The 27,612-nt window shown below is 40.2% G+C and overlaps 1 protein-coding gene across 1 annotated transcript; it reads right to left on the bottom strand.

Annotated features, from left to right (window-relative positions):
* Positions 1 to 170: 170 nt before the first annotated feature.
* Positions 171 to 27,564, bottom strand: LOC121736541 (gelsolin-like). The gene is made up of 19 exons (XM_042127809.1): positions 27,226 to 27,564; positions 26,316 to 26,390; positions 25,389 to 25,584; positions 24,802 to 24,917; positions 24,109 to 24,286; positions 22,042 to 22,133; positions 21,250 to 21,363; positions 20,090 to 20,221; positions 19,597 to 19,711; positions 19,110 to 19,230; positions 9,318 to 9,453; positions 9,007 to 9,142; positions 8,532 to 8,626; positions 8,126 to 8,251; positions 6,632 to 6,749; positions 6,167 to 6,315; positions 5,617 to 5,727; positions 762 to 887; positions 171 to 325 (listed from the first exon to the last, which is right to left on the bottom strand). The coding sequence occupies exons 1-19, from the start codon at positions 27,286 to 27,288 to the stop codon at positions 275 to 277; spliced, it is 2,250 nt and encodes a 749-aa protein (XP_041983743.1). The 5' UTR covers positions 27,289 to 27,564; the 3' UTR covers positions 171 to 274.
* Positions 27,565 to 27,612: the final 48 nt, after the last annotated feature.

Raw genomic sequence — 27,612 nt, 5'->3', positions numbered from 1 at the left:
TTGTTCGGAAGAGATTTAAGCCGGAAAATAGTATGGACGTAACATATCTGTATAAGTACAATATCATCGGGGAAGGAGAAAAATGAAAGCAAAATATTGTGCTCAAAAAAATTAGCCACCATACTTTATATTTTTTACATTGTCTTGATGGGGTGGAGTGGAACTCAAATAAATACAATCTAAGATACAAATATTCCAAAGTATATTTTGTTAAATAAGTTTTGTATAAACATATAAATATTTTAATAAGTAAATAAAAATAAATAAATTTTGTCTAGTTCTTCTCTCTGGTCTCATTTTTGATATCCTCATAGGATTGTTGATTCTGTAAAATAAAACAATATTTTAAGACACAACAAATGAAAACCACATTTAAAAATAAAAATCTAATATATAAGTCATTTAAATTTTAACATCTATACCCAGCGGAAACACTATCAGTAACCAGTAACGCTGCGTGGTAAAAAGAGACATGTGTGATGTGATACATGACAGCAGACCCAATTTTTTCATCTGTTTGACGTCCAGTCGGCACTAATCGGCACGTTGACAATTTTATCTCTTAGAAAGATGCTTGTGTAAGTGTATACGTAAACAAATTTTTACACACAGACGTAAATCAATTTCGGTTTCGCTTGACAGCTCAAGATTGTAGCTCTATTCCACTAGGTATATTAACTTTATGTGTAATCCACACTTTCTTTTCCCGTACATAATCTATCCTCTTCAAGACGAAATAAGAAATTAAATAATATTCTCACCTCCCAAAGATTATCGTCCCATTCCACAAACAGCTTCTTGAATATAGCTGGCTCGTTGCCTTGTTTCAGTGAGACCACTATAACGGACTCCACTGTGCGGTCTAGGCCATCATCCTCAATGTATTCCTAAAAAATAAAATGTGATATACACAAATCGCACATCCTCTAAAAAACTGTCATAACACAAAAAAACCTAGTATTAAGATAAAAATACAGTTTGATGCATTTTTTTCCCTCCTATCGCTCAAGAAAACAGCCATAACATTAGTGCAAATATTAATCAAAAGATGGCGGTAGTGTCGGTTTTTTACGGAGCGTAATCCCGCGCCCCCCGCTCCACGACAGTGCCGCATCACGGCTTGTGACGGGTGGACGTGTGCTAGTGCTGGTGAAAGTAGTCATAAGCTGTGTTATAACAGTATTGTGGGTAAGTCGTTTTGTCATTATTATATATTAATGAGTAAAAAACAGTCGTAACACATTTTACGACTGTTTTTTAGAAACTTAAACTAAAAAATACTTACATGCCTATCTAAAATAGTGCCACATTAAAGGTTATGACATAATTTGTGTTCAGCTTAGTCTAAAAAAATGTCACATCATAGGTTATGACGTTATCGTTGTCAACTTTGCTGTTGATTTGTAATTTATTCTTCTAAAAAAAGATTGTATCATATATTGTGTCACTTTTTTACTATTCAATCCTAGATTTTTGTTCACTTGCAATATATAAAACGCAAATAATATACTAGGTTAGGTTAGGTTCACCTTTCAATGTTTTACTGATAAATGTTTAATATAATTAGCGCCGCCAATTGGTGTAACATTAATAGTACTTATAAAATAAAAAATGACTGCTAAACTTGATTCCATATATATCGTTGGATTTAGTACAGATATATGAAAACATATCAATTGGTTGCGCTAGTTCCGCTTGCTAGTTACCTAAAATATTTGGCAGTTTAATACCACTATTTAAGTACGCTTATTTTAGGTAACTTTGAATTGCGGTTAAACTTTGAACAATACAATAATGTATTGTTCAAAGTTAAACCGCAATTCAAAGTTGCCCAAAATGACGTTAACTTTTAGTTTTCTTTTTTTAGGTATAAAATGGCTAGCCAATTTAAAGAAGGTCGAGGCAAGCGGTTACTGCAAATGTGTGGAAATGATAACAATAAAGAAAATAATAACATGAACCGCACAGGTAAGTTTTAAAAAATACTTTTCTACTTGCTATACCTACACGCATCTTTTGGTTGTTCTGTATATTGCTTTATTTGCTAACTCATCTACATTGACGTCTGTTTCTTAGTTCTCATATTATAATACTTATATAAATAATATTAATATTACTACTTCTAACTAATACTAATATAATTTGCTAAATTATCATAATATTGTATATTCTCTTTTTTAAGTATATAATTTTTTTGCAGATGATTTAGTACCCACCACCAGTAGTATAAAACCAGGCATTGATGTATCAGACGATACCGGAACAATTAACGATGACCTTGAACAGACTCTAAACTCGGAATATTTTTCTGAAGATGATGACGATTCGGTGAAGGACCCTAACTATTCGAGTAGTTCTTCCAGTAGCACTTCCAGCGGTTCTTCCAGGAGCTCTTCCAGATCTTCTACGGTACAGCATGTAATCCCACCAACCAGTATAAATGACCCAGAAGTGTTAGGCGACCAAAACTTAAGACAATCGAGCCCTCAATATGAAGAGAAGAATGAAGTTAGTGAAAGTGACCAAAACATTGACTTACCCATCCAACAATCTGTACAGGAGAACAAAGATGAAGAAGGTGTCCAAGATATCCAACCACCGTCACAATCTGTACAGGAGAGTAATGAAGAAATTACTCAAAACATTAGACTACCGTCACAATCTGCACAAGAAAATATAGATGAAGAAGCGGCACAAAATTTGACTGAAATGGAGGACAACAGTAATGTTAAGAAAGGCAGAAAACGTCTAGCAAGAGTTGATGAGTGGCTAAGTGTCAAAGCAAAGAAATTACGTAATACCGGTCAGTCTTATGTTTCGAGATCTAAAAAAAAGAAAACTGTTCCTGCACGGGCCATGAAACCACCATGTGAAATTAATAAATGTAAAATGCAATGTTCGGTAAAAATTCAAAGTCAAGACAGGATGAGAATTTTTAGTAAATATTGGGAATTAGGGGACATTAACTTGCAACGAAACTTTATAAATAACTGTACCAAAGAAATTATGCCTGCAGTTCGTTTTACGGGGAAACAGAAGCCTCGCAAACACAATAATGCCTATTATTTTATCGTGAATAATGAAGAAATACGAGTGTGCAAAAAGTTCTTTATGGCTACCTTAGATATTAACGACCGAGTTGTAAGAACAGTTTTTAATAAGAGAGAGCTAGGTTTTGTTGAGGTAGATAAAAGAGGAAAACATGGCAATCATAAAAAAATTGATGAATCCATTAAAAAATCTGTCAGAGATCACATACAGTCGATACCACGAATAGAAAGCCACTATATTAGAAAAAATTCTAGCCGAGAGTTCATCGATGGTGGTAAATGTATTGCAGATTTATATGAAGATTACAAAACAGAATGTTTAAAGCAAGGTCTTCCAGCAGCACACCACGAAATGTACGCAAAAATCTTTAACCAAGAATTTAACATAAGCTTCTTCATACCTAAAAAAGATCGTTGCGAGTTATGTGTTAGTTATGAAAATGCCGATAGCTCTGGAAAAGAGAAATTGAATATTAAGTATACAACGCACTTAGAAGAAAAAGAACTGTCTAGACTCGAAAAAGAGAAAGAAAAACTTAATGTGAGTGCTGACTATATTGTTGCAGTGTATGATTTACAGGCTGTGCTGCAAACGCCAAAAGGAGATGTTTCCGTATTCTATTATAAGTCGAAATTAAATAATCTAAATTTTACAATAAGTGAACTTGGATCTGATCATACGGAATGCTATTTATGGCATGAAGGAGAAGCTAACAGAGGCGCAGACGAAATCGGATCTTGCATACTTGATTTTATAGATAAGAAAATGGTAGATTATGATGGGCCAGGGATTGAAATAGTATTTTTTTCAGACAATTGCTGTGGCCAGCAGAAGAATAAATTTATTTTTTCAATGTACATTTTCGCTTTGTTAAAGTATCCTAAGATAAAATCAATAACTCATAAGTACCTCATCACCGGCCACACACAAAATGAAGGTGATTCTGTACATTCCACTATAGAAAAGGCTATTAAGAAAAACCTTAAGTCTGGCCCCATTTATGTCCCCAGCCAATATGCACAAATTATCAGAACCGCAAAAAAAAAAGGTAAACCATACCACGTGAACGAAATGAGCTTTAAAAATTTTTTTTCAATGAAGAGTTTATCAGAAGACATCGGCTTCAATGCGAAGAATTTGAAGACTGCTGATTTGAAAGTTTTTAAAGTGACCCAAGGCGAACCTAACAAAGTTTTTTATAAACATTCCTATAAAGATGATCATTTTAAGGAGGCTGAAATCAGCCGAAAACAAATCAACTCCGAAAATATTAACATTAAAAGGGCGTATAGATGTCGCCCTAAAATAAAAGAGAATAAAAAAAAAGATCTCTTAAGTTTATTGGAGAATAATCACATTCCCAATTACTATTCTTCTTTTTATTCCCAACTTTAAGGAAACTAATTAAGTTATTAGTTATGTGTTGCACAGAGGCTATTGTCATGTTTTTTTATTTTTATTTTTGTAATTTAAAGATACTAATTAAGTTATACTAATAAGTATACTAATTAAGTTATACTTTGAAGAATCAAGAAGGTACTAATTAAGTTTTTACGATGTAAATGGTGGGTCAAAGATAATGTAATATTTTAACGTAGCTTAATATTATTTGTGATTTGGAGAGTTCCTTTAAAATAATGCTTAGATTTTGTTGGTTATTTAGAGTTTTTGAAATTATTTTCCTCGCTTTATTGTTTAAGAAGTAGTATTTTATTTTAATATCTGTTGCTAAGTAATGTGAAAAAGAGTCACATTATGGGACACATTTTCTTTTTTCTTTAATAAATTTACATATTTTCTTATAGAGTGTTTTTTCTTTCTTTCTGTAAACAAGCTTAATAAATTCTTCACTTGTTTCTGTTTTTGAAAGTTGCAAATCAATAATAATAAATTAGTAATAACACAAATAGTTAAAAAATATATTTAAATCGCGTTTTTCTCAAAACTTGTTTTTTTGTGATATGACACTTTTTTAGAGGATGTGCGAAATATGCATTTTTTTTATGAAATAAGGGGGCAAACAAGCAAATGGGTCACCTGATGGAAAGCAGTTTCCGTCGCCCATGGATACTCGCAGCATCAGATGAGCTGCAGGTGCGTTACCGGCCTTTTAAGAGGGAATAGGGTAATAGGGGAGGGTAGGGAAGGGAAAAGGGTAGAGAAGAGAAAAGGATAAGGGATTGGGCCTCCGGTAAACTCACTCACTCGGCGAAACATAGCGCAAGCGCTGTTTCACGCCGGTTTTCTGTGAGCCCGTGGTATTTCTCCGGCCGAGCCGGCCCATTCGTGCCGAAGCATGGCTCTCCCACGTCAATTTGGGGTTGCTTGCGTAGTTTAGGCTTGACACGACAGAATAATCATACAACGGTTTTGTACCGAGGCTTAGTCGATCTTCCATAGAAGGCGTTACATTATTTTTTATTTAAAAAAAGTTTAAAGACCAACAACGCGCTTGCGACCTTTCTAGTTTTGCGCGTGTTGTGTTGTGTAAGCGACTGTAATCGCTTCTCATTCGGAATTCACGAAACATTTGCTGCTATTAAAATTTAAAAAATAGTTCCTCACCCCAACGATAGCTCGTCGCGCGTTTTTAACTCTCTCGCTGATGTTCTTGCCCTGCCACATGTACAGCTCCTCGCCAGTGTCCAGGATGTATATGCCGTCGTCCGCCAGATCCTACACATAGGAAACAAAAGTGATTTTGTTTAATCCTCTGTTTAATGCCCCTGTTTAATCCCCTGGAATCAACCAATTATTGTCCTGGAAATGTCTTCGATCTGTACCATATTAGTCCTATGATTACCTTAAACAGGAGTGGTCTGCCGACCCCTGTTGAATTCTTTGGCACCAACCAACAGTCAATTCATGGGGTAAAAGAATTGACTGTTGGTTGGTGCCAACGAATTCAACAGGGATCGGCAGACCACTCCTGTTTTCGGACTTCCTTTGGTACTCCCTAGACAATCTCTTCAGAGTCACAATAGAACAAAGTATACTACAGCGTTACTTTAGTTTACCCCCCATCTTGCCGGACGCCTTCACAGGCGGTGAGGCTGACGGGCGCCTGCATTCGCCGTTTCCGGTGTACCACCTGACGCTAGAGTCTACCACGTACCGTCTGCGCGAAGTCCGGCGGCAGCTCCTCGAACTTGATCTTGCCGGACGCCTTCACGCTGATGGCGGTGAGGCTGACGGGCGCCTGCACGCGCCGGTTCACCGCCAGCTTCCAGCCCGACGAGTCCTCGTGTGGTTCGGGAGCACCACCTGATGAATTAGGAAAAATTTTAGCCAAGACTCATATTTTGAAGATTCTAAAAATGACAAGATTTTAATCTTTGAAGCTGCTTCTCAGAAATATGCCAAGAAATCAATTTAATGCATTAGAAATGAATCTATGGAGACAAATTCCGCATTCTCTTTCTTTTGCGTCAAATGAAAAAATAGTATATACTTAATAAAAAAAGTGTTTTCAGAATGATTATCCTAGGGACCTAGGTGATTCCTACAACCATAGCACGACAGGAACCGACGAAAAGGAACTTCCCAGCCGATGGGTCCAATATAGTATCAGTGTTCTCACCCAGTGCATCCCAGAACTCGTCAGGCTCGTCCCCCTGCTCCACCTCCACCACCTCCTTGTCTCCCGCCAGCGCCGACACGAAGCTCAGCCCGCTCTCGCGCTCGCTAGAATGCGACTCCTGTAGAAAGAATGATTGAGATTATATCAGGGGTGTAGCTACCGCCGTATCAGCCGTATCAATTATACGGGGCCCCCCGCCTATGGGGGCCCCCAAGGTGCGTAATATATTGTGCGTATTAAAACTGATAAAAAATTATAGAACTTTTATGGAACAGAAACGCCTGTCACACCTGTCACTATTGTCCATAGAGGCAGAAACTTTAGAAAAACTAAAGTCATCAATCATCACCTATGAATGATTTAATTAATCAGTTTGGAGAAAAAAGGCAAGGAGAGTTAATAATCAAAGAGAATATAATCACTACGTTTTATTAATAATATTTAATTTGAATTGTTTTTAAAAAGTGACAGATAGATAATTATGATGAATAAGTAAATATTTCTTATAATTTTAAGCAAACATTTTTTTCTTTTTTGAGAAATCTTTACCCTTCCTAAGGCCCCCAAACAAATTTTATATGGGGCCCCGCCAAGGTACGCTACGCCCCTGGATTATATCCTGGTAAGTAAAGGACGTAAAGCTCTTCTAACCGTGGCCGTGTCAGATAACCCTAAGTTATTGTTATTTTTATAAAATTTACCAGGAAATGTGCTTATAGATCGTCACGTGGGCCTATGGTGCCTCACCCACCTGGCTATACAAAATTGAAAACGTAAATTTTATTATTTTATTTTCTTTCTAAATCGGTTAAAAGTTAACACTTTTAAAACGTCTACATGACGCCTACCACCGATTCGGGTTCAGCACAGCATTATTTTTGTGAACAGACATTCACATAATTTATACGTGGGAGAGACATGCTTCGGTATGAATGGGCCGGCTCGGCCTAACACAGAAAACCGGCGTGAAACAGCGCTTGCGCTGTGTTTCGCCGAGTGAGTGAGTTTACCGGAGGCCCAATCCCCTACCCTACTCCCTTCCCTACCTTCCCCTATTCCCTTCCCTTTCCATTCCTACCCTCCCCTATTACCCTATTCCCTCTTAAAAGGCCGGCAACGCAACTGCAGCTCTTCAGATGCTGCGAGTGTCCATGGGCGACGGAAGTTGCTTTCCATCAGGTGACCCGTTTGCTCGTTTGCCCCCTTATTTCATAAAAAAAAAAAAACATAAAAGTAACCGAGTGTAGGCCAGGATTCACAGCGGTGTCCACATTCTCAGCCCGACCAATGAGATTTGACTTACGAGAGTCAGGAGACCTACTACGAAACCGTTTTGAGACTCAAACAATCGAACGAGAATGTCGCGTCCTGCTCTAACAATGATTTTCATACAACGGTTTGGTCATTTCACGTTTGTTAGACTAGGACGCGACATTCTCGTTCGATTGTTTTAGTCTCAAAACGGTTTCGTTGTACGGCCCCGCAGTCCTTTACCTTGCCATTCCACACGTAGACGACGTCGGGCGTCTCCAGTATGTAGACGTCGTCGTCCTCCAGTTGGTCTGCGTTCTCGGGGATCTGCGTCGCGCGCGTGTCCTCGTTTGATACCGTGCCTTCCACCTGGGGATAAGTATTGTGGTGTCATATCACTCAATGCCTAAATGTTCCATATTTGTTGTTATCTCAACGGTCGGTCATTATTATACAATATACATCCATGATATTGTGATTTAAGAATAGGTATAGGCGATATGGCATTAACTCATTTCTTGCCAAAATGGTGATATTAACAAAAGTGAATATGAAGACCAGCATCATTGGTCAACGTGTTGATAATTCACTCTTTTCTTAACGCGATCTACATTTAACTATAGATTAAGATGCTTCATGTTTAACTTACCCTGAACAGCCGAATACCATCATCATCATAACTCTTCCGGAAGTTGTCGACCTTGTAGTCGTCCTCCTTTGAGCCGCAGAGCACCATCAGCCCGCCTGTAATATAATTATTGGTTAAATATTGTTACGGACACACAGTGCCATCTAGCTTCGACTAGTGGAACCACTCGGGGAACAAAGACAACATGAAACCCCTACTCCATATAGATGGCGTTAGGTGGACTTCAAGAAACATCCAACTCATGTTTACGCGAGTCGGGTACGTTCTAGAAAGGAACTTTCTGGAACAGTTTGGGACTCGCCTTGGATCATAAAAATAGCCACCGGGAGGCGACCCAGTAAATCAGTTCAGTTTGAGCTATCTTCGAGGCGACTTCGAAGTGGAATCTAGTGATTAAGAGTGATACCAGTGAAACCTACGCCTTGGCTACGACCAAGGATATTGTAAGTGTTTAGTTTTACCTTTTACTTAGTACCTTTGAAAATATTGAGGAAGTGTTTAGTCTCCTTCCCCTGTGGTAGCGTTACGATGGTCACTTTGTCGTCCTCGTCTTCGAGCTCGCTGACTAACTCCAGTCCGGCTTTCTTGGCGTCTAAACTGGCTTCACTGCCCTGGAAGAGAGAGAGAGAAGAGAATAACATCAGGTACCCGATTTATCTTTTGTCCATGCTACTTCCTGATTATACTTACCAGCCACAGATAAACAACGGTCGCGTCTTGGCTGTCCTTGTTTGAGTACACGAGTGTGTAGCTGTGGTAATCAGAGAATCTGAAAATGAAACTCACCAGCCACAGATAAACAACAGTCGCGTCTTGGCCGTCCTCGTTCGAGTACGCGTACTTGAGCACGTACACCTCCCCGCGGTACAGCTTGGGCGTCTCCGTGAACGACTCCGTTATGTCTTCCTGCTCGTCTGATACCCTGGTACATAAAATAATACTTTAGAAGGGGAATATTAACTTTTCGTCATCGTTCCAAGCAAAAAAACATAGGTACAGTCTTCCACCGTGCGTTTTTATACGTGGGAGAGCCATGCTTCGGCACGAATGGGCCGGCTCGACCGGATAAATACCACGTTCTCACAGAAAACCGGCGTGAAACAGCGATTGCGCTGTGTTTCGCCGAGTGAGTGAGTCTACCTGTCGTAATAAGAAGTTCTTATTGTATTAAAAAGTATATTAAATCAGTTGTCAACGAGCCGGCGTTTTGATTATACAACATGGTGGCAGCGGAAAAATAAAATATTTTAGAAAGAAAATAAAACGCTTACATTCCATATTCTAATTACGGGAAAAGTAATAAGAAGTAGAGAGTTACAAGTATGGAGCACGCTCGTCCGCCTCCAGAGCTCTGTTTGGGAGGCAACTCCGTCAGCCGGGCTGACGCATGGAAAAGGTGGATTACTCAGTTCCACCTTTTTACGAAGGCATCAGGGATGCAGAAGGAGGATAGCGGGGTACAGGTCAGTCTGTTGTTAAATCTCATCGGCCCGGACGGGTATGATATTTATGAAACTTTTCAATTTGCGAATGAATCGGACCGAGACGATATTAAAATTTTGGAAGAAAAATTTAATAAATACTTTGGAATTAAGAAAAATATTATAGTAAAAAGGTTCAGTTTCTTCATGAGGTGTCAAGAAACTGGTGAAACTATAGACCAATATGTAACTGCATTGAGACTTTTAAGTAAACCGTGCGAGTTTAAGGACCTGGAGGACGAGTTGATCAGAGATCGAATCGTGTGCGGCATTCGCGACAAGACACTTCGCGATCGCATGCTGCGGCATGAAGACCTGACTCTCGATGCTGCTATTGGCATCTGTCAGGTCGAAGAGGTGTCGCAGGAGAGCAGCCGAGTGTTGCAAGCGGGGCCATCTCGCGTGGATGGCGTGAACGCACGCATGGTGCGTTTCGGCAGCGGCGGCAGCAGTGGCGCTGGCAGTAGCGCTACCAGAGGGCGCCGCGGCGGACAGCGGAGCTGGCCACAGCGAGAGCACCGGGTCGCAGTCGGCGCTGCTGACGCCGGTGTGCTGCGACGGGGCTTCGCGAAGACGGCTACGTCATTGCGTTGTCGTCGATGTGGAGGCGAGTGCAAGCACGTTGGCGAGTGCCCCGCCATAGGTAAACAATGTTACGTATGCAATAATATTGATCATTTCTCGAAAATGTGTAAGGTACGGAAAGTACACAATATTGAATTAAAAGAGCAAATGTATGACCAACAAAATATTTCGGACGCGGAAGCTGAGGAAGAGTTATTTACGATATCATCCTTAGATAATATTGCCGAAATTAATTGTGTATCGGAAGATTGGAGTGTAGTTTTATATAGTAAGAATGGGTCTGAAAAATTTAAATTAGATTCGGGGGCTGACATAAATGTCATTTCTTACGAACGTTTTTTGGACTTAGGATTCGACTTGAGATGTATTAATGTCAATCATAAGATTAAATTACAATCGTATAGTGGTAACTTTATTCCTATAAAGGGTGTAGGTTTTTTAAGATGGTCTTATAAGAATAAGGAATATTGTTTAAAGTTTGCTATAGCGAACATGGTCTGTCAAAGCGTGCTGGGATTGCAAGCATGCTTGGAGTTAGGACTTATTAGACGAATCCATGATTTGAGTGTCTCCAATAATGAGGATTTATTCAACGGAATCGGGTGTTTACCAGGCGAGTATCATATTGTTGTTGATAAGGGGGTATCACCAGTTATATGTGCACCCAGGAAGGTTCCATTAGCTTTGCGTGACAAGTTACAGGATGAGTTAAATAGAATGGTAAAGTTAGGAATAATAAGAAAAGTTACTCATCCGACGCCCTGGGTTAATTCTATCGTTGTGGTGGCCAAGAAAAATGGTAGTTTGCGTGTCTGTTTAGATCCTAGACCACTAAATAAGGCCATTCAACGGGCACATTTTCAACTGCCCACTTTAAATGAAATCGCTATGAAATTAAAGGGTGCAAAATTTTTTACAGTTTTAGATGCCACTTCAGGCTTCTGGTCTGTTAAGTTGGACGACGAGAGTACAGATTTATGTACATTCATAACGCCGTTTGGGCGTTATCAATATTTGAGGTTACCCTTTGGATTAAATAGTGCGCCGGAGATATTTCATGCTAAGGTAAGACAATTATTGGAAGGACTAGAAGGAGTAGATTCTTTCATCGATGATATAATTTGCTGGGGAGCAGATGAGAAGGAACACAATACGCGTCTAGGTGAGTTATATAAAAGAGCTAGGCATATTAATTTAAAGTTTAATAAAGATAAGTGTAGGATTTGTGTAACTGAGGTAACTTATTTAGGTCATATATTTAATAAGGACGGAATGCGGGCAGATACTGAGAAAGTTAAAGCTATTGTGAATATGCCAGAACCGGGGGATAAGAAGAGCTTAGAAAGATTTTTAGGCGCTATAAATTATTTATCTAAACATGTACCCAACCATTCAGAGCATATATATCCACTGACTAGGCTGTTAAAAAAAGAAACAAGTTGGTGTTGGGATGCCGGGCATAAAATTGCTTTTGACAAACTAAAATCACTGTTGAGTTCGTCGCCGGTGCTTGCGCTGTATGATGTAGACGGAGAGGTACTATTGTCTGTGGACGCGAGTAGCATTGCACTGGGCGCCGTGCTCATGCAGGCGGGCCGGCCCGTAGAGTACGCCTCTCGGACACTTACGCAGACGCAGCAGCGTTACGCGCAGATCGAGAAAGAATTGCTAGCTATTGTTTTTGCTTGTCAAAAATTTCATCAATACATTTACGGCAAGAGACACGTTATTGTTGAGACGGATCATAAGCCTCTTGAGAGCATTTTCAAAAAGGCATTAAACGATATCCCAGCACGCTTGCAGCGAATGATGTTAAAGTTACAGGGATATGATTTGTTTGTTGTCTATAAGCCCGGAAAATATATGTATTTACCTGATACGCTGTCGCGTGCGCCTCTTCCTGAATTATTAGATGAGGATATTAGTAACGCTATACTGTGCCAATTAAAAATGGTTATTGAAAATATTCCAATGTCTATCAATAAATTAAGTACAATAAAAAAGGAAACGATGAAAGATAAAATGTTGCTTTGTTTGTTGAATTATATTAAGAACGGTTGGCCAGTCAATAGGTATGAAGTTCGAAATGATTTGAAGTACTTTTGGCCAATGAGAGACAAATTGTATTGCGTAGATAGTGTAATTTTTAAAAATAATCAAATTTTAATTCCAGTTACGTTACAAAATGAAATGTTAAAGATTGTACATGATGGACACTTAGGAATTGATCGATGTAAGAGACGTGCTCGTGAAGTTTTATTTTGGCCAGGAATGACTGATGATGTGGAACAATATGTGAGAAAGTGTAGAGTATGTCAAGAGAATCTAAATAGACCCGGTAAAGAACCAATGATTCCAATTTTGTTAAGAAGGTCGCATATATAGTTTTGAACTATTGTCTATTATTCTTATGTATCCTAGCAACTGTTATTATTGTGTTGTGAAAAATAGACTCGAATAAATAAAACGATTGTCGTAAGCAGAAATAAGTTCCTCCTTTCTTTCTAATATCTTAAAGTGGTAGCAGAACGTGAAATAATAATGGAACAAGCATTAAATGCGAGCAAGATTCAAATTGGAAAATTAGATTCCAAGAATTACAAAACATGGAGGTTCAAAATTTTCATTGTCCTCAAAGCAATGCCGGGTGGCTTAGATATCCTCGAAGGTAAGAAAATAAGACCATCCTTGGCGCTTACGGCAACTAGCGATGAAAAGGCTAGATATGAAAATGAACTTCAAAGTTTTGAAAATTTGAACAGCGCCATTTTAATTTTGCTAACGACAAACATGTCCGATGATGTTTTGCAAAAGTTTCTGCGATTTGATGCTGCTAAAGACATGTGGGATGAACTTGAGCGCATCTATGGAGGTACGTGTGTAGACAAGACATACGACCTATGCCTGAAATTCTTCAGCTACAAAAAGGACCCAGATCATGACATAATTACACATGTGTCAATTTTAAAGAACATCTGGAGTGAATTGTGTTTAGAACTACAGAACGATGCAAAATTACCAGAAATTCTCCTTGTATGTAAAATATTAGACACATTACCTCCTGAATATCTTGGATTTAGGGCCAGTTGGCTATTGATTTCAAAGAAGGAAAATCTGACAAGTCAGCTATGCGCACATGAGAGAGTGTTGCGTCAGACAGACACGCAAGTTACTGACGACACATCTGCAGAAGCATTGTACGCGAAAACCAAGAGGGGTGATAAGAAAAAGAATAATTTCAAAGATCTCAAATGCAACTACTGCAAGGATAAGGGTCACAGGGTAAAAACTTGCAAGCGGTGGATCCAGGATGGAAAACCTCCAAAACCTCCCAAGGAATCCAAGACCGCAGAGGCAATGTCAATACAGCCAGATTTTGGTGATAAGAAGGATTTAAATTGGTACGTTGATAATGGGGCGACCAGTCACGTGACCAATCGGAGTGACTTCTTCCTGACCTTTAAATATTTCGAGAGCCGTCATACAGTGACTGGCGCGAATGGCCAATGTATTGAAGCCCTGGGCATCGGAAATATTCTCGCAGAGGCTGATATAAACGGTAAACCAGTATCAATATTACTAAAAAATGTATGGTACGTACCCGGCATTAGCAAGAATTTATTCTCAGTCCTCGCCACCCATGATATTTCGGACAAAAGCGTTTTTGAGTCTACCACACAAAAATGCACAATAAAGATTGATGGACAGCTGAAACTGATTGGTACTCGCAGCAAGTTTGGAGGACTATATAAACTAAATTTAAGATGTCTACAACCAACTGTACGAGTTAATCATGTGTCCACAACCTCTAATCTGTTACAGCTATATCACGAAAGATTTGGACATCAAAATAAGAGTCACGTTAAGAAAGTGATAGAGAAGGAATTTGCCATAAAAGTACCAGCAACTAAAGAACTCTGTGAAGGATGCATCTATGGAAAATCCCACCGTCTAAAGTTTGGGACCAGAGATAAAGCGACAAAACCCGGAGAACTGGTATATGCAGACGTATGCGGGCCCTTCCCATATTCTATCACAAACTTACGATACTTCGTCCTCTTCAAAGATGCATATACTAAGTACAGATTTGTATATTTTATGAAACAGAAAGCTGAAGTACACGCAAAGTTGCTGCTCATGCTCGCTGAAGTCAAAGCATCTGGAGTTGTTATTAAAGAACTACTGAGCGACAATGGCGGAGAGTTTGTCAACGCGAAAGTACAAGCTACTCTCAAGAAGGAAGGAATTGTACAACGATTGACTATGCCCTATACGCCACAACAGAACCCAACTGAAAGGGACAACAGGACAGTTGTGGAAATGGCACGAAGTCTAATGTACGCACATGCTGAAATTCCTCCTGCATTATGGGCTGAAATGGTATCTGCAGCGGTATACATTTTAAACAGGACAGGTCCTACCACTGTAGGTGATAGATCACCGTATGAGCTATGGCACCAGAAGAAGCCCAGAATACACCACTTAAGAATAATAGGATCCCACTGTTATCCACATGTTCCGAAACAAAGACGAAAGAAGTTAGACAAGAAGGCACAGAAGGGTATACTTATCGGCTATGATGCTGATGATGGCTACCGTATATGGGACAGCAGCACCTTCAAATTGATTCGTTCGAGAGATGTGATTTTTGATGAGAATCCTCTAATCGGTCATCCAGAAGAATCTGACGAGCCCATAGCCACACCGAACAGTACTGCTGATAAAAGACCTGACACCACATTTGACTTCGTCATACCTCGTGAAATTGAAAGTTTTAGACCGGCCGTCATAGAAAACCAGCAGCCATTGACAAGCCACGATGAAGGTATAGCACCGCCCTCTCAGCAAGTAGAGCGTGCTACTGAACCATCGCGTGCAGAGAATGGAGCTGCTTTTGAAGATGACATGGCTAAGGCAGAACAGACATTTCCTGAGACGGAACAATCCTTTGATGAAGATGTTCACGATGACATCGAAGCAGACTATGAAGTCAACGATGCAAGTGAGTCAAGGGCAGACACCCCACTGACTGCATCTGAGGTTGAAGCTGAAGGTAGGATGATGCTAAGAGAGCGATCAAATCTTAAGCCACCGGCTAAATATCAAGACTTTGTCTGCACCGTTTGTATGAATTCAATTAACGATGAACAACTGATAGAGCCGAACACATTTAAGGAAGCAATAACATGTAAGGATTCAAATGAGTGGAAAAAGGCAATGGATAATGAGATTAATTCTCTGAAAGAAAATGAGACATGGGAGATGGTAGATTTACCTAAAGGCAGAAAAGCAATCTCAAGCAAGTGGATTTTTAAGATCAAGACGAATCCAGATGGGTCGATTGATAAATATAAAGCCCGACTTGTAATTAGAGGTTTTTCACAGAAAAAAGGTTTGGATTATTATGAAACCTTCAGCCCTGTTGCAAAAACAAGCACCATAAGAGCACTACTAAGTGTAGCTGCACAAGAAAACCTGTCTCTATCCCAGTTTGATGTCTCAACCGCCTTTCTGTATGGCACATTAAAAGAGGAGATTTATATGAAGCCTCCTGAAGGATACTCAAACAATGATGGTAAGGTTTGCAAGCTTAAAAGGAGTCTTTATGGACTTAAACAAGCTCCGCGATGCTGGAACTCCACCATTACTGAACACATCCTCAAACTTGGTTTCAAACAGAGTCAGAGCGACCCCTGCTTGTTTAAAAGAGGAGAGGGAAAGAGAAAGCTACTGATAGCGTTATACGTTGATGATGGATTAATAGCTTCAGCGAGTTCAATAGAAACTGAGGTGTTTCTGAACGAAATGCGGCAAAGATTTAAAATCACGACGAGTAACGGTTCCTATTTCTTAGGTTTAGAAATAAACCGGAAATCAGATGGCTCAATAAAAATTGATCAGAAAAGTTACGCAAAGAAGCTTTTACAACGGTTTGGAATGCAGGATTGCAAAGCCGCAGTAACTCCGATCGTAAAAGACAGCGTGCCAGCTTCAAAAGATCAAAATGATTATCATGACTTTCCATATAGACAAGTAGTTGGAGCACTCTCATACTTGATGGTTGGCACTAGACCAGATATTGCCTATGCGGTTGGAATAGTGTCACGCAAGCTAGATAGCCCAACACCAGAAGACGTAGCGAGAGTAAAGCGAATCCTACGCTATGTTAAAGGCACCATAGAGTACGGTATCACGTACAAGTCTTCCACTGCGGGCCAAGGCATAGAATGCTACAGTGATGCTGATCACGGTGGTGATCAATCGACTGGACGCTCCACCAGCGGCATGATTTGCCTCAACGCCAATGGTGCTATAGGATGGCAAAGTAAACGTCAGACTACTGTCGCTATATCGTCTACAGAGGCAGAAATAATAGCAGCTAGCGAAGCCGCCAGAGAGATTATTTGGATTAGACGGATCGTCAAATTTATGCAGGCTAACACTCTGGTAGAGAGCACGCCATTGTACATAGATAACGAATCCGCCATAAGATTGGCTTATGATCCACCTTATGAAACGCACCAGCGCACAAAGCACATAAAGCTGAGACATTTTTTCATAAGGCAGTGTGTCCTAGAAAAGGACATAAGAGTTGAGAAGGTTGATACAAATGATCAACTAGCAGACTTTTTGACAAAGCCGCTATTCAAGCCGAGGCTTTCGGAGCTGTGCAAGCTAGCTGGAATATACAGATAACGAACAGTTGCTTGAGAGGAGAGGGAATGTTAAGAAGGTCGCATATATAGTTTTGAACTATTGTCTATTATTCTTATGTATCCTAGCAACTGTTATTATTGTGTTGTGAAAAATAGACTCGAATAAATAAAACGATTGTCGTAAGCAGAAATAAGTTCCTCCTTTCTTTCTAATATCTTAAAGAATTTCAGTACCGAATATGGTTTGGAATAAAATTGGTATTGACATCTTTGAGTATGCGAGAAAGAACCATTTGATTTTAGTTGATTATTATTCAGGTTTTGTGGAAGTCTCTCAATTGAGTGATACCACGTCAAAGTCAGTTATAAATATAATGAAAGAGCATTTTGCACGCTATGGTATTCCAGAAACTGTCATAAGCGACAATGGTCCGCAATTTTCAGGTCGGGATTTTAAAGTTTTTTCTAACGAGTGGGGTTTTGAGCACATAACCTCATCTCCATATTATGCTCAGTCCAACGGTAAAAGTGAGAGGGCCGTACAGATGATTAAAAAACTCATCAAAAAATCGGTTGAGAGTACGACTGATTTTTATTTAAATTTACTGAGTTACAGAAATACTCCTAGGGATAATTTAGATTCTCCGGCTAAAATGATGATGGGACGCCGACTAAGGTGTAGGCTCCCAGTGCATCCAGATCTTTTGAAACACGGTCACTACCCTGATCAATATAAAAATATTGTAAATAAGCAGTTAAAATATAAAATTTATTATGATCAGCATACTAAGCCACTGCCAGAATTAAGTGTTGGCGATGATGTAATAATGGTGGAAAATAATAATGAACGAATTCGTGGAAAGGTGGTCGGAAAAGCTGAGACCCCTCGTTCCTATATTGTAAAAAATAAAAAAGGAATTTATCGACGCAATCGCAGGCACTTAATTAGGCCTGTGACAGAAAACACAACAGATAACTCTGTTGTGCAAAATTTTGACAACTCGTGTGAGGAGATAGAATCCGAAGAGGAGAATAGGGATCATGGTTCAATCTATGAACCATCTGATTTAGAATCAACGGTTGAATTTGATTGTTCTCCTCCTCGGACGCGAGGTTGTAAGCAGAGATAGATTAGCAATTTGTTTTATTTCATTTTATTTTATTGTTATTTAACATACTTACTTAGTTTAGAATAATCATTTTGTTTCTTTTATGTATGGGAAGATGTCGTAATAAGAAGTTCTTATTGTATTAAAAAGTATATTAAATCAGTTGTCAACGAGCCGGCGTTTTGATTATACAACACTACCGGAGGCCCAATTCCCTTCCCGATCCTCCCCTTTTCCCTTCCCTTCCCATCCCTACCCTCCCCTATTACCCTATTCCCTTGTAAAAGGCCGGCAACGCACCTGCAGCTCTTCTGATGCTGCGAGTGTCCATGGGCGACGGAAGTTGCTTTCCATCAGGTGACCCGATTGCTCGTTTGCCCCCTTATTTCATAAAAAAAAAAAAAAAGGCGCCGCTGCCGCGCACTGTAAAACTCTGGAACGAACTGTCACCAGCCTTATTTCCGGACCTATACGCAAACTTTTAAGAAGAGACCTAATTTCCTTTTAAAAGGCCGGCAACGCATCTGCAGGTCTGCGGTTGCAGGTTGCGTTGCCGGCCGTTGGTGTCCATGGGCGACGGTAGTTGTCATCCATCCATAATGTGACCCATTTATAGTCCTCGATTTTATTAAAGAAAAATAAATGTTGCTCCAAAGGGCTCTTGTCTACTGCTAAAAACATTTGAGCACCAAGTAATCTATCGTACGTAGCTGGAAAATGGAAATGAACCAGCGATCGTCACCGTACCTGATGACGGTGAGCGCGCCGGCGCCCCCGTCGGGCATGTACCCGCGCGCCGCCGCACTCTTGCCGATGTACTTCGCCTGCGCGAGGCTCTCCTCCGCGTCGCACGAGAAGTAACCAGAGTCTGGAAGTAGCAGTAGTGACAACATTGGAGTTTTGTGCGTCGATTCGCCGTTAACACACGTTTTCTGTATTCGGTTTCCGAATTCGTTCACCCCATTCCCGAATGCATATTAGTAGAAAATACATTAACTGACGCACACGTTCGATTTTTTCCGAACGGAACGAATTCCGTACGTACCTAACGCCTACGTCTCAGGTGCAAATCGGCGCGTTCGCGCGGTAAAAAAAACGAACGTTTGCGCTAGTCTCACGGAATTCTAAATCTAAATTCGGCATTTGGAACTTTATAGTCCGTGCAATCCACGAAGACGCGCCCCACCAATTTTTGGGTGAGCATCTTTCCCTTTGACCGTGACGCTGTGTTTACCGATCTGAGCGGCTAGCGCCCTGACGGAGCCGGCGGCGGTGACGGTATCCCAGGTGTGGAAGTACTGCTTGAACGCGCTGCTCTCCGCGCCTTCTGATACCCTGGTCACTGCTACCTGGAAGTTATAATGATCATGATGATCCGTGATCTATGGGCAGGGCCGGGGGCGCTAATTAAAGACGTAGGAAATTTTAAAGATCGAGGCTCCTTTAACATCCACGGAAAGAATCTTTGCAACATGCGGATAATGACTGCATCGTCGATGTTTGTGTCGGTGTCTAAATTGACCTGGGAATCATTTTGCAGACCGTGTCTTTCCTGGGTAGGCTTTTTGCAGCGGTAACCGACATCCACGCGGGCGGAGCCGCGGGCGACCGCTATTTTACATCAAGCCGAAATGAGTATTATCACTGGTGTCATTTTGTGTGAACAGCTGTTTCGCACTCACGCACAAGTATGAAGTATCCTTGCAGGTCTGTTCTATACTACTCACCCAAGACGGATACCCCTTGATGTCCAAGTACTGCTGCGCGATGTCGTTGTAGTTCTTCTTGACGTCGGGATCCAGCTCCTGGCCCAGCCAGATGTAGACTCCGGAGTCTGGAGTGTCCAGGATGAACACATCCTGATTTTTGAAATTAAGAATTAGTTATATTTAGATAGGACCAAAGGCTTATCTAGGGTCTTTTTCTAGGAGAGACTAACGAGATGCGTTCTTTAGTTAAGGTCCCGATTCACAATGCGCAATTCGACTCGGATTCGGAAACTTCGTCACCCGACATCCAATAAACGCTCGCCGCGCATCAATGACCTCACGAAAAAGTTTCCGAATCCGAATGGCAATCGTGAATCGCCACAGGCGGATTTACCAATACACTAAGTAGGCTGGAGCCTAGGGCATAGGGCGGCAAATTTAGCTCCATTTTTATCTTACAGAAATAAAAAATCCCACCAAAACATTTCTTGTAAAATATTGCCGAGACGACCACATAAGGTTTACGGTTTATAAACCGTATACCCTGTGAAAAAGATATGAGATCTCATGTAGTGTAGAGCCAAGCGTCTGAATCTATACGGCCTAACTCTACTGACGCCTAACTCTACTGAACAGATTCTACATACCAGGAAATATGTATGGCTTCGCCGTTTCGCTACCGCACAGGGTCGTCGTACCTTGTATGGTCGTCTCAGCACAAATTTTCAAACAATGTTTTTGGTGGGATATGATTGTGAACTAAACTAACGTATTGAATTTCAAAGGTCAATTATTATAGGGGCGGCAAAAAATTGAATAGCCTACAGGCGGCAAATTTGTAAATCCGCCACTGTGAATCGCCCTTCAGAAACCGTTTAGGTATGGCGTTTTAACTTAGCTGTCGTAACACACCCCAAATTATACTTAGACAACCGAAAAGGTCTAAGCCCGGCCGCACATTGTCCGAAATTTCTGATCAGAAACAGTTGAACGTCCGCGCTGTCTCTTACATTTTGTACTGAGCCGAGTGAGCTCGAACTCGCCGGAAGGATATTTCGGATAGTGTGCGGGGTGGCGGTCCGGCGAAATTCAACTGTTTCTGATCAGAATTCGGACAATGTGCGGCCGGGCTAAAAGATCGAAATACCCCTACGGTAAAAAATAATAATATGGTGTACCTCTGAGGACAGCTGCTTCTGCTTGAAGGGTTTGTTGACAGCAACCAGCTCCAACTCCTCACCCATCAGCACCTTGTACAGGTATACTGTCGAGATGTTCTCGCGCGTGTAGCCCTGAAATTCACACTTACTTATAGCAATTATGGACCTAGGTACCATTTTAAGTAGTTCATAGTAAGAGGTAACTATACATGACATTTCATAGCCTGGACTCCGGTCATGGGGCCAGGGACAGGTACAAATATGTTTTGGTATAGTACATCCTTTCGTAAATATTTGCCGAGTAACTATGGATTAATAGAAGAATTTCATTCTGCCTCTCTAAATTGCTGTTAAATAAATACTGTAGACTGTAGGCAACCTTTCGGCAGGCAAGGGCCGCAAGGTGGCAAAACAAGCTAATGGCGGGCCGCAGGCCTCATACTCGTATTAACCCTAGAAGCCCAATTATATACCTACGCATAATGAGGGCTTTTCTAGAAAGTTTTTATTACAAAATGACACAAACAGCTACGTTTTTAAGTTGTAATAACTACTAGCAATATTAGAAAACATTTTTATACTTATTATTCTAACTTATTCACAAAACGTTTATTCACGGGCCGCAAGTAAAACGTTCGCGGGCCGCGTGTTGCCGACCGCTGCTGTAGAGTGTAGGTCAACACATTTTCCCTTGTAATACAAAAGTTTTTGAAAACGCATGCAATATTATAACTGAGCTAAACGGATTACAGTTTGAATTGTTATAAGACTGATTAGTGATTAGTGTAAACATTATCAAAGCTGTCTCACGTCAGAAGAGTCATCGTCCAGAAGTTCGTCCATGGAGCCGGAGCCGAGCGCCTCGAAGAACATGTTGATGTCGTCCTCCGATGAAAACTCATCTGCGAAATTAATGGAATAGTTAAACAAGCAAAGATAGAGGAGATATTACAACCGCGATCATCATGGCGATAACTTTGCGTCATAAATTGTAAGCTATATACTGATTAGGGAGTGTGGCAAAGCGCAAGGCAAATGCGCCATATAGCTATTCTTCCGTGTTTCTGTTTGGAGATTTCCAATTAGCAGTATTAATAGTTATAAAAGATAGCAATATGGCGGACTTGCTGGGTAAGCGCACTTTACCACACTCACTATACGACGTTTATGGAGACATTTGGCTGAATTTCAGGGTGTCCTTCGATTAAAAATTAAATTAAGTTTTACCACAGAAATAAATCAAGATAATATACCGGCAATGCGCGTGCGATGCTAAGGAATCGCTCGTGTCAATTTTTGCTTTGCTTTAAGTTAAAACAAATAACTTACCCGTGGCAAGAAATACCTCCTTTTGACCGATTTACTTTCGTACTTCTGTTTTTACCGACTTCCAAAAAGGACGAGGTTATACGTTCGGCTGTATGTATCTTTCTTTTTTGTTTTGCATGTTCAACGATAACTCAGCTGTTTGTGATTCGATTTTCAAAATTATTTTTGTGTTGTATAGGGTTTAATTCGAATTTGGTACCATGTTTAGAAAAGTGGTGATCTGATGATGGGGTCCTGGAGGAATCGAAGGGACTCCTTGAAATTTGTATCGAAACATATAGTGATTTCAATTTTTTCTGAAGCATTCGAGGTAAATGCTACCAAAAAGTAAGATTTCGCACCAAGTTATACCCTGGATCCGAAGGTACCCAACAGAACTTTAGAATCCTTATAGATACAGGTTCGGGGATTTCGGCGTTGTTTAAACAACTAAAAGTATAAGCCAACACATCAATTTATTTGATCATCATCATCAAAATCATAATTATGCCATGGGTCATCACAATATTATGACCCAATTATTGATGCTTTTCGTGATATTTTGCATCGAAGCAAATGTTTTTGATGATTATTTCGCTGTTTGTGGACCGATTTTCAAAATTCTTGTGTTGTTGTATAGGGTATAATCTTGATTTTGTATAATAATTACGAAAGTGGTGAGCTGATGATGGGATCTATGAGCAATCGAGGGAAATCCTTGAAATTTATCAAAAGACTCATAGTGGTTAAAATGTTGTTTCTAGTAACCTAAACATATGTTACGAATAAGAGAAAGTTCATACGAAGGTCCAAAGGCACTGAACAGAACTCCTGAACCTTTAAAGATAAAAGTTTTTAAATTGCAGCATCGCTTAGATAACTGCAAGCATTTACCACAATTTTGCTTACAGTAACATAATGTGAATAGTTATCATTCGTAGTGGTTATTTACGCGTAAAGCCTTATCTTGTAGATAACTAAAAAGAGTGAAATTATTATTTTTAACAAAAAATTAAAACCGACTTCCAAGGTAAAAACAATAATAATATGAACTAAAAAGTATTAAATAACTCTTACTCTATAATAGTGCCTTTTTCAGAATTCATCTAAATCTCAACTATTTCTGTAGGTACATACTACAGTCTTCATTACTTTGAAGTCGGTACCAGTCCCAAAAGCTTCAGATATTCTGACATTGACTGAACTCACGATAAAATTAGCTGGTGCCGACTTCAAATAATGAAGACTGTAGTATGTACAGAAATAGTTGAGATTTAGACGAATTCTGAAAAAGGCACTATTATAGAGTAAGAGTTATTTAATACTTTTTAGTTCATATTATTATTGATTTTACCTTGGAAGTCGGTTTTAATTTTTTGTTAAAAATAATAATTACAATTAGACACTGCACAATGAGGCATTCTTGCACAACCGCTCCGGTGTAATAGAGTCGAGACGTAAACGCTGACTGAATGAACGTTCAACGAATCTTGCACGACAAGCAAGAATGAAACACGCTTACTCCACCCGCTTAGCCGTTCTATCTTGATTTATTTCTGTGAGTCTTACCGATAATCTCAATGGTAGCTCTGCCGTTGTGGTAATCGTCTCGTAGGCTGTTGGCGACGCTGATGATCTTGCGGCGATGCGTGGCCTTCGCACCTTCCGGCATCAGCACGAATATGTCGTGCTCTACCTCCAGGATGAAGCAGTGCTCCTTGCTCAAAGAGGAGGAGTCCGCTGGAACCTGCAAAATGAGTGTTATTGGAACATTATGGAGATTACAAGGGAAAATGTGTGATCTGACAAGAAGATGATCGACTTTAAGGACATGAGGCAGATTGAGAAGACAACACAGTCGATGTTTTAAATATGATGTCCTGCATCGGTTCTTTGATGGCTTAATGCTTTCGAGAAAAGAAAGAAAGCTAGAAGTCGGTCAAAATTGAATCCGTTAGACCCTGCAGTCTGCGCACCATTTCAGCCACTACTGTACCCAGTGGCCTTACCCCTTGCGAAGCGGGCGGCACGTTTTTACGAGGCCTTTTGTCCTACGGAGTACTTACTTGTGCGAATTGCGAAAGTAGGTCTGGTCGTGTGGTAGGTATTCGTTATGTTTGACGAGTTATGCTTTAAGTCTTTCAAATAAATAAAATGTTGAGTCATAAAATCTGTACTTTTTTTTGTTTGACGCGAGGTCCCGGGCGATTGCCCTGTTCGCCACCCCCTAGGGCCACCACTGACTGGATCAAAACACTGTACCTCCTCAATCCTCATGTTGTCACACCCGGACAGGCGCAGCAGGCGCTTCTCCGCTCCGGCGTTGGTCTCCACCTCCGTGAAGCCGGACTCATTGCCACCCTCCAGGTACCTGATGGCTGGAATAAGCAAGAGGTGTTAGGAAAAATTCGCGTATTTCCGGATGAAAGAATGGGACTATAGCTGATGCACTACTACTAGTAGTACTAGTAGAAGATAACCAACTTTATTGGAATCAAGCGAAAGTCCAGAAATTTTAGGTATCTTAACGCGACTGTGCCTAGGTATCACGTGCGCTTCTTTAACATCCTTGGTCATTGTCACAAATTATTATGTAAGAACCTGAGGTAAGAACCGAGAAAGGTTGACAATTTTGTCATCTTCACTTGTCGTCTCTCTCTGAGTGTCTGACAATAAGTAGATCTGCACCTTATTGCCATAAGAACCTGCATAGATATGTTATTCAGCCCCAACTGGATATAAGCCTTCATCATGCTTGAAATCCCCCAGTGCCGGATTTACATATTTTATGAGTGTGCCGTCTCGTCTCCCCTGGGACGCTGTCTCCCCTAGGCTGAAAGCCACCTCACCTGGTTGGAAGTACCCCAGGAACTGGCTGGTCTCGTGTCCCTGGACCTCTCGGTGGTGCACGGCTTTACCGCCCAGCTTGTCATCCAACGTGATGGTGAGGATGGCTGCGGCTCCCTTCTTGTCCTGCGTGGTCTTGGCGCCGAGCCAGAAGTGCACGTCGTACGAGAGAGGGGAGGAGGCGTCTACGCCGGTCGTCTGGAAAGATATTTGCATGAAAAGTTGAGTTTTGTAAATTGTTCTGGATTAAACTAGCATTTTTAGGGTTCCGTACCCAAAGGGTAAAAACGGAACCCTATTACTAGACTTCGTTGTCTGTCCGTCTGTCTGTCTCCAGGCAACTATTCAGAAACGGTAGTAGCTAGAGAGTTGAAATTTTCACAGATTGTGTATACCTATCTGTAGCCGCTATAACAACAAATACTAAAAACAAAATTAAATTAATATTTAAGGGGGGCTCCCATACGACAAACGTGATTTTCTTGACCTTTTTTGCTCTATATCAATAATAGCAACAGGTAGGTACTTGAATTTTTCACAAAATCCTTAGTTATATGTGTACTTTAATATTTTATTATATTTAATAAAATTAAATTACTAACTGAGGCGGGCTGCCATACAATAACACAATTTTTGGTCTAATTTTGCTCTATAATGGTACGGAACCCTTCGTGCGCGAGTCCGACTCGCATTTGGCCGATTATTATAGTGTACTCCCTAGCTATAACAACAGTTTTTACATACGAAAGTTCATGATATGAGTTGAAAATATAAAGATAGACCATGGACTAACTCGTTTGCTACAGTACCTACTTAGCTTATGTTTTATAAGTGTTGAAATGAAATGTATCGTTTAGTTAAGTCTGTCCAAAACATTTTTTTTTCATTTTTAAGCGTATTTCGTGTTGTAACTATTAACTTTATCTCACCTTCAATACAATGTATGAATCACCATTATAGAATTTTCCGTAGAGTTTCCGCTCTATTGCTACTGGCTCAAATTTCTGAAAAATAAACAATATTTTAATTAAATACATTACTTAACATTAAACATTAGTCTATAGACTACTATAAATAAATAATAATAATTAGTTCTAACCACTGTTCTTATTTACTTTTAACTGCAAAATATTATTCGTTTTCTTTTGCCTTCTTCCGCCTTTTTGCCTACCTTTATTATAGTTAGCGCCTGTTTCACCACTTCCTGATAAGTGCTGGATAGGCTATCCACCACTTAACTTGACAGATAGTGTGGAGAATCTGTCAACTCAGTTGTGGATAGCCTATCCGGCACTTTATCAGGAAGTGGTGAAACAGGCCCTAAGTATACTTAACCTCAACTTTAACAAGATAGAAACAGTTAGATAGTATTCGCCGAATTAGTATTGATCTGGGTTTACAGATAATAGTGTAGTCGATAGGCTTATCATGATTGCTGATAGTCATCATGATAGGCATAATTAAATCCAATTTGTAACATTTTGATTGCATTGCAATATACAACTTTTGTGGCTATCACTGATAGATGCAAGAAACATTTTCAGGAAAGTCTCGATAGAAACATAACACTTAACACTATTATGATATCATTAAAAATAGAGCGCCTGTGTTAATACACAGGCGCTCTATTTTTAATGATATCTCTACACAGTTTAACTTTGGGATTTTATAAATTTTCAAAGTAGTCTGCTCAGCTGACAGCTGGCATGAGGCATCATAGCTGCAGCGTACAAGTAAATTTTTGTCCCTTACCCCCAAGTAAGCAATATATTTCTTTATCAAATTAAAATTAAAAACAACAGCTAAAAACTCTAAAATAACGCATTAAGTCAAACTTACATCAATAGTCCAGATCTCGATTCCCGGCGCCTCTCCGGCTTCAGCGAAGGCAGGATGCTCCATCACAGCACTTAACAATACTATCCGAAAAGTAAAAATGACAGCTTGAAGAGCTGCTGAAACTTCTTGGTTCTAAGCCCACTGTGCCGAAATAAACCTTTGGTATGTCGATGCCGTGGTAAAACGCTCGTAAAACCGCGACCGTCTTTACGTCTTGCACTTGGCGGTGTACCTCAAGGCTCGCTGACCAGCCTCACACTGAAAACGCTATCAGCGCTTTGATATAATTATCAGCCGGGGCGGATATGATAAAAATGTTGTCGATTATTCCTCGGTTATTTCTTATAAAAGATTTCCATATTTGGGAGTACTTATTACAGGTTGTTC

Source organism: Aricia agestis, chromosome 19, assembly GCF_905147365.1.
Source record: "Aricia agestis chromosome 19, ilAriAges1.1, whole genome shotgun sequence".
NCBI lineage: Eukaryota > Metazoa > Arthropoda > Insecta > Lepidoptera > Lycaenidae > Aricia > Aricia agestis.
This window is presented reverse-complemented; position numbering and strand designations above follow the sequence as displayed.

Excerpts from the sequence above, each read along its gene's own strand:
- LOC121736541 (XM_042127809.1), bottom strand. The coding sequence starts at position 27,288 with ATGGAGCATCCTGCCTTCGCTGAAGCCGGAGAGGCGCCGGGAATCGAG. Across the intron at positions 19,712-20,089 it reads TCAAGGGGTATCCGTCTTGG|GTAGCAGTGACCAGGGTATC; the intron begins GTGAGTAGTATA and ends TATAACTTCCAG. Across the intron at positions 6,316-6,631 it reads CGAGTTCTGGGATGCACTGG|GTGGTGCTCCCGAACCACAC; the intron begins GTGAGAACACTG and ends CTAATTCATCAG.